Raw genomic sequence first — 7,270 nt, 5'->3', positions numbered from 1 at the left:
CTGTATAGTGTACCTTTTCACCTTTTGACTCCTAGGGTTCCTTGTCTGTTTTTTTTAAACTTAATTTGATATAACTCTAGGGAAATGTTAGTACTTTTCTAATTTTCAGAGTTCTTTAAATATGGCGAGCTGCCTAAAGTATCAACTGGTGGAGGGAAATTCCTGCCCACCGCCCTTTCCTCCTCATGTTTAACTTTCTTTTGTCCATCTTCGTTCTCTCTACGTGTACTTATATACAGGTATCCACTGAAATACAATGTATTTGTCCCTGAAACCATTGGACTTCACTCGGTCGGATTTTCGTCAGTGCGGCGAAAGACTCGGTAGAAATGTAAATTGCGTGAATTGTTTGAATTGCTTTGAATAAAACAGCTGTTTGCTTAAAAGTGGTGTCAATTTTTATTAAGACATCGCGAATGATCTTAGTTTAATTAAACAGCTTCTCGCAATTTGTATTACCATGGTTATCCTCTTCCCTGTACCCCGAGTCCTCAATGCAGATATTTCAAAGGAAAAATGACTGAAGTTTTTCAGAGACAATAAATTGTATTTGCTTTACATTGTTGGACATTGACCTTCCTAACTAGTTATACATTGAGGAATGGATGTCATGAATTAGTTGCTGTTATGTAATACAATCGTACTTCCATTTGATGATATTTAATTTGAATTACTAACGATAACTAAATTTAAGCTGTCCAGCCAATAATAATATTGACTACATTTGTTAATATTTTAAAGGTTTTTAAATTGTCGACTGTACTTTTCAGTTGCCTCTTATAAGAATATAGTGATTTCCCATTCATTTGTGAGAATTAAGTTTCCAGATGTGTATTAATGTGTCATGTGAACCTTCGAGATTTACAGTAACTCGCATTTGTCTTCCGAGTACTGTGTAGATGCGAACATTTGCGATATTTCAATGCGTACATTTAAAATGTATTCACTTTTCAATGTTCAGAGTGGTGAAACTGTTACTTGGATAACTATTTGTGATAAAATTGCAAATATACTTCGTTCACTATTACATCAGATCTAAATTCAGAACTGTGTCTGGCCGTAAAGATACGGGGTCCAGAATCCATCCGTCCTACATATTGTTGCACTCTATGTAATAAATGGGATTGATTATCCCTGACAACGTATCCTTCATTTGAACTGTTATCATTTATCTGACTCTTATGCGTAACAATTGAATAATATTCTAAGTTGTGTACAACACAATAAGTTTAGTAAAACGCCAAAACGCTTTGGGTTAATTGTTAAAGAAAACAGAGATTTTAGACATTGTGACCAAATATTTAATCGTTTATATTAGTGTGGTTTTGTTTGAAGTACGCGTCGGCAATCCACAAATATACAGTGTAGAGATTATTTTATAACGTATTCATATCTTTACATTATCAAAAACTGATTTGTCATTCTAAAATGTTAACAAAAATGCAAAATGTCAGCTATATTTGTTCTCCACCAGGCATCTACCTGCAGAAGTCCCGTATGCTCGTTATTCCAACAGATCACATATCATTATATTCAATGTGTAATGTTTTTGACTGACATAGACTTTTATACATGTTTAAGTTTTTTTGAATAATTGAGCGGGGCAAAGGTCACGTGACACTGGACCATTTAGGAGTAAATCATAGACCCGTAACGGTGAAGCAACGCCCTACGTACAGCCGAAGTTCGATTTTTGTCAGCATCGCTCTCCGCTTTTGCAATAATGGTAGTTGTCTTCTTACTGTCAAATGGTTCCGCGGAAGACCCTAATAATCATAGTCTTTCCTTGAGCCTTTTCACTTCTATTCAGAGCTCCTCAGTGCACGCCACTGCTAATTAATCCTACATTTCCTGAGCCTGTTGACAATTTTAAATGTATTCACGGTATTTTTAAACGTTGGGTTCATCAGCAATTTGCAAGTAGGTTTACATCTAATCGGTCGGAACAGAGAGTTTGATTCCAATCGAATGGAGTTTATTGACTGGGAGGAAAATAGATTTACGTGGCGAGTACCGATAGAGCCAATGAAACAGAATTGGGCGAGGCCTTGTACTGAGCCACGGCGGTTTGGATAGGCGAAGGAAGCGGGCGTAAACTGCAGACTGTGAAAGAGGCGGCAACTAATTGAAAATAGGGCATGTTCCCAATGAAAGAACAAGTATTTATATTGTAAGTTTCGCCTAAAGTTAGCCGTGTGTTTTTCGTCCTTAACTGGGTGGAATGTGAACCGTTTATATCTGCTTAATATCCACTGTGAGCTTGCATCTGTTCCTCAAGTATAATACCTAAATAGTTATAGTCGGTTGAACAATTGCATAATGTGCTTTGGCATTAAAGGAAGGAATGCTATGAAAGAAATGTTCAATATAAATATAACATTGTTTTACCACATGCACCCTGAGGATTAAACTTGCATATAAAATACCAATCCACCTCTAATTAAAATGATTTATATTTTCTAGTCTAAACGCGCACAGAATTTTAAAAAGCATCAAAATAATAAATACAAGGACAGATAATCTTTTTATTGTTTGTATCCGTGTAAGGGTAGCATAAACGGAAATATAAATTTAAAAAATACAGGCACATTTAATTAGATATCAATGTTTGTATTTTCTCTTTTCGAAAGGCATAAGGCACATTTCTTGGCATTACGCCACAGTCATTGCTGCAAGAATTATTTACAGTTTCTCCTATCTTTCACAAGTGTATGAAATCATTTATAAATTCGGTACTTGGTACAAACACTTCAAATCTGCTACTGCAGCTGTGGCTCTTCTGCACTGAACCATAACACATTCTACCTACTATCGAATTGGTTTGGTCAAAATATTTATAAAACTAACTTGACAGAGAGGCACCACAGAAGTGTAGGCTGAAACCTAAAATAAAATCACGATAATTGCATCTCCCTCAACAATACTGACATTTGTAAGAAAAGCAGAACGCGCTAGAAAGACTGTTTGCAAAGTGTAAAACTTACTTTGATTCTGAGCTTTAATTTTATGCGGCCGAAACTTGTGTAAGAAAGGCGCTAAAATGCTAAATTAGGTATAATCGAAGGGAAATTTGATCATGCTGATCCTCTAAGCAATTTGCAGTTTCTTTCTGGATAACCTTACGTAGGGACTGAAAGCAAATTCATAAAAAAAATCGGATATGCGTTCTGCAACAACTTCCACGTCAACGGAAAATTGATCCAAACTCCAAACTTAATAAAATATAACATTGGCGAATCTGTCAGTGGCAGGTTTCATCAGCTGGTGTTTGGAGAGAGAGAGATAAAAAACAGTTGATTTCAAAGTTGGAGCTGACATTTACGGTTTGGGTGTAAATTCCACATTAGGACGCGCTAAAATCATGGCTCGCTGGAACTTCAAGGTCAACAATTGGCATCATCGCCCGATGTGTGTCAATAGTTTTGTTTTGCCCATCTTTACGCGTTATTCTTCCTGATTCACTTCGGAAGGTGATGGAGAATTCTCCATCTGTTTTTCGCCTTCTTTTATCTTCTCTTGCTCTGAAAGTTGTTCACTTGTAGGAATGGAGTTCTTCTTTGGGCGACCTTTGGGCTTTGTCGGCGACTCCAGACCGCCGCCTTGCAATACCTTTCAAGAAGAAATAATATTTATCAAAACGCCACCACTAAATGTTGCGATTCAAAATCCATTGTCCAGAATACTTACTATTTTCTTCCACTTCATTCTTCGGTTTTGGTACCAAGTTTTCACCTGAAGTTGACTAAGACCCAGAGATTCTGCTAGATCTATTCTGCATTTAAAAATAAGTAAATACATTGGGGGAAGTCAAAATATAATTTCAAGCAAAATTGAACATGTTAGTGGGTGTATCCCGTCATAATTATTCCACTTTTTGAAGAGTGTGCAGATACTTAAATGAACATTGCGCGTTGAAAATCAATTTGAAATCAATGATAGTCGCTGGTATTGCTGAAATAAAACTGGCCTGTATTGAGATTCCCTTTTACATTCCTTTCCCTCAATACCCTACAAATACTCGTTCGAAAGCAGACGAGAACGCTCCGTTATGCAAACTATGTTCTTTGCTATTAGACACTATCTACATGTTTAGATCGCAGAGAGAGAGAATGTATATTGGGTGTGATGCTGTGTCACTGTGATATCAAATAGATGAAATAATGGGTGGTGTCTGGCACTGATTCCTCACGCTTGTGTGAAAAGATTTAATTTATTGCCGATTCAGATTGTGTATTTTTTCTATTTCTTTTTCATTTGTTTTATCATTTCAACCCCTCTTCCCGTCTCGTTCCCTCTTTTCCTCTCTAGTGGTGCCAGATAGGCGAGATCAAAACAGAATGATTTAAGTTAAAATGATTATAAGGTGAGCAGGGAAAACTTGTCCCACTTGTTTACACTAAAAGCGATAGGTTTCAATTCAATAAACCATTATAATGGTGTTTGTAATTAAATATTGAAATCATGTAAAATGAAATCCTAAGACGCAGAACAGTGCAAACTGTGTCTGTATGGCGCTTTATACGTCTGTAAAATGTTCAAAGTTACCTGTCTGGTGTTGAAAGATATTTTTGCTTTTCAAATCTTTTCTCGAGACCCATTAGTTGTAGTTCAGTAAAGACTGTTCGGCTCCTTCTGCCCTTTTTTGCCTTGTTTCCTGGTTCTGGACCTTGTTCGAGCTTTGACCGGAGGTGCAGGTCTAGCGGAAGATGGGGACCTCCGGGACCAGTACCCAGGCTCGATCCTCCGGATACCAATGCTGAACCCAAAGGAGCAGCAAGGCTGCACGAGATCGGACCCAACGGAAACTTGAAAACTCCAGCATGATCTGATTTTAGGCCAGCTGCAAGCATTTCGGGCAGAATGTTACAGTTGATGTTGCATTGAACTCAAAAATCCTAATTAAATATTAAAGTTAAAACTGCCCTCGTTTACACAACAATAAATCTATCGAACGATTCAGTTAGTGAAATATCATAACACTTTAAATTACATTTTCTCTGTGCCTTTGGTTACACAAATTCAGTATAGTTATTTTTTAGCTCCACGTGAACTACATTGTCAAGGTTATATGAAAACAGATGTTAAGTTAAAAAACAGTATTTAAATTTTGTTTTGGAAAATAATTAACATTTCACAATTGTTCATTACAGTCATTTAATAAATTGATACAATGCAGCAATAAACATTTTTAAATTATATTGCACAGTTCATTATAAGAAACTATTATTTGCCATCCTTACAGGCTGTTTAATTTTCTTTAGCAGCAAGGTACAGAAACTATCCATTGCAATGGAACTACAAAGTTACCTTTATACCCAGTAGGAAACAGGAAATTATTCTATTTACCACATCATTCACTGATTTTTTTTCACAATGAGTAATGACATTACTTGGGATCTGGATTAAAAGAATTGTAATATTTGATTGTGAGATTTTTTGTGGATTTTTTTAGTTAAAGTCAACGTTGATTTTGGAGAATGTTAAAGTTTGGTATAACACGGATCAGCTATCCGTGTGTGTGTGTTGGAAGCGATGGAATTCCACTCTTTAAAATAAATGGTTCGATTATACTGGGGTTTTGGGGGTCAGAATACCTTTAAACCATATATTTCCGACCTGGGAAGATACTGTTTATTCTACGCAAATATGGTTGGGATCTTAGATAATATTACGAGAAAAATAATCAGCCGCTATATTTATATTAGATTACATATGGCATGTGAAAACTATGCAGCATTTGTTGTATAAAGCTAATCTTGCTATCGGCTTGCAATTCTCGGGAAGGTTTTCGACTTTGCCTGGATTTCATCACCTCTTTCCCTAGGCCTCTTCAAATTATTTCCTGTGATCTACTATTTCATTACATACTCTGCCTCGATTTGTACTATTGTTTAATTGGGATAATCTCATTGAATTATTAATTTCTCACTGTATGCCGTTTAACACAAAGTTAGATTAAGTTTACAATACACTCAACAGCAGAATGGATATCCTAGCGGCGGAGTGGCCCGTCCTTGTCCTAGCCTGTTTGAGCAGTGGACGGTCGACGGTGAATAATTTCTTAAATTTGTTACAAATAGAAAAAAAACTTTGCAAGAAACCATGGATTAATTTGGAAACCACGTTTTAGCAATGCCAATTTAAAGGAAAACGGAGAGGGGGGAGTTTTCACCTACCGAGATGGCCGTGGTACGGCCGACTGTTGAGCAGAGCGTGAACACCGAATTTGAGGAGCTCGCCCCCGTTCGTGGCTTTGCCTGAGCCCGTGGGTTCGGTCAGTATCTCCTCAATCATAAAGCTCCTGTACCGGTGTGACCTATAATCATGGATCGGCTCGTGAGGCAGGTAATGAGCCCCCAGCTCGAGGGTATGCTGCATCATTTTGTCGATGCCACAATCCACAAGAAGAAAGACAACTCGCCAGCGAAGCAGGTTGAATCCCAGACGCTGCTGTGGCCGATCACTGTATCCCCCAAGTTCCGAGCTCTCAGTGCCCGACACGAGAGCGGGTTTTCATTTCGACGCGACAAATAGTTTCATTTTCGCAGATTCTCTCTTAAGATGCAAAGTGAGCGGTCATTTTAAAGAGCGTGATCCTTTCTCCGAGTTGCTGGCTCGATCGTTACTTATTCACTTGTGTTGATTTGCAGCTTTTCCGGATTTCTGAGCCGTTCGAGCCTGTCGGCAGAGAGCGAGAGTTGGGAGGTTTGCAACATCATTAACTCACGTGATTCCTTCTTTCTCTCTCAATCTCTCGCTCTGTCTCTCCGCCCTAGAAGGAGCCACCCAGCGCTTCAAACAGCCTATCGCTGCTTTCCTGACTCTTCATTAACTGAAAAACATCCCGCCCGCAACCACAGGAGTCAGACTGCTGGCAAATACTGCGCGGATTCCTGCGTCCAAACTAGCACCTCCCATCCTTTATTGAACAGCGTAAATTTACCAAAACTTGAACGCGCCAGAAAAAAAAATGGCAATAAGCAAAGTTCGATAATTGCAAACGCGTCTCATTTGCCTTTTACAAAAGTGCTGTTGCCTATTTAGCGCACTTTACTGAAAGTCACCATATAATAACCGTATTCGTTCAGAAGCCTGCGTTCCCATCCCGCTGAGGACTCTCGGCGTATGGCTCTGATTTATTTACTTAGCTCTGCGTCGTTAACTTTTCTAACCAGTTGCACGGCCAATAGGGAAATATGGCACAACAAACAACGAGTTAGGATGTGTGTTTTTATATTATCCCGAAATTGATCTTCTAATGTCACGTGGT

General features: G+C 38.2%; 1 protein-coding gene across 1 annotated transcript; it reads right to left on the bottom strand.

The window, feature by feature from the left end:
- Nucleotides 1–2,446: 2,446 nt before the first annotated feature.
- On the bottom strand, nucleotides 2,447–6,724 carry barx1 (BARX homeobox 1). Its single transcript, XM_052018337.1, has 4 exons — nucleotides 6,177–6,724; nucleotides 4,546–4,840; nucleotides 3,688–3,772; nucleotides 2,447–3,609 (listed from the first exon to the last, which is right to left on the bottom strand). Exons 1-4 carry the CDS (start codon nucleotides 6,379–6,381, stop codon nucleotides 3,445–3,447), a joined length of 750 nt encoding a protein of 249 aa, XP_051874297.1. The 5' UTR covers nucleotides 6,382–6,724; the 3' UTR covers nucleotides 2,447–3,444.
- Nucleotides 6,725–7,270: the final 546 nt, after the last annotated feature.

This window comes from Pristis pectinata, chromosome 6 (genome assembly GCF_009764475.1).
Source record: "Pristis pectinata isolate sPriPec2 chromosome 6, sPriPec2.1.pri, whole genome shotgun sequence".
NCBI classification, from domain to species: Eukaryota; Metazoa; Chordata; class Chondrichthyes; order Rhinopristiformes; family Pristidae; genus Pristis; species Pristis pectinata.
The sequence above is the reverse complement of the archived record's forward strand: the minus strand, read 5'-3'. Positions and strand labels throughout refer to the sequence as shown.

What these genes read in the sequence shown, in the direction of transcription:
- barx1 (XM_052018337.1), bottom strand. Translation starts at nt 6,381, where the DNA reads ATGATGCAGCATACCCTCGAGCTGGGGGCTCATTACCTGCCTCACGAG. An exon ending in GCCGTACCACGGCCATCTCG is followed by an intron (nt 4,841 to 6,176) that starts GTAGGTGAAAAC and finishes AAATGCTTGCAG; the next exon opens with CTGGCCTAAAATCAGATCAT. An exon ending in GAATGAAGTGGAAGAAAATA is followed by an intron (nt 3,610 to 3,687) that starts GTAAGTATTCTG and finishes TCTTCTTGAAAG; the next exon opens with GTATTGCAAGGCGGCGGTCT.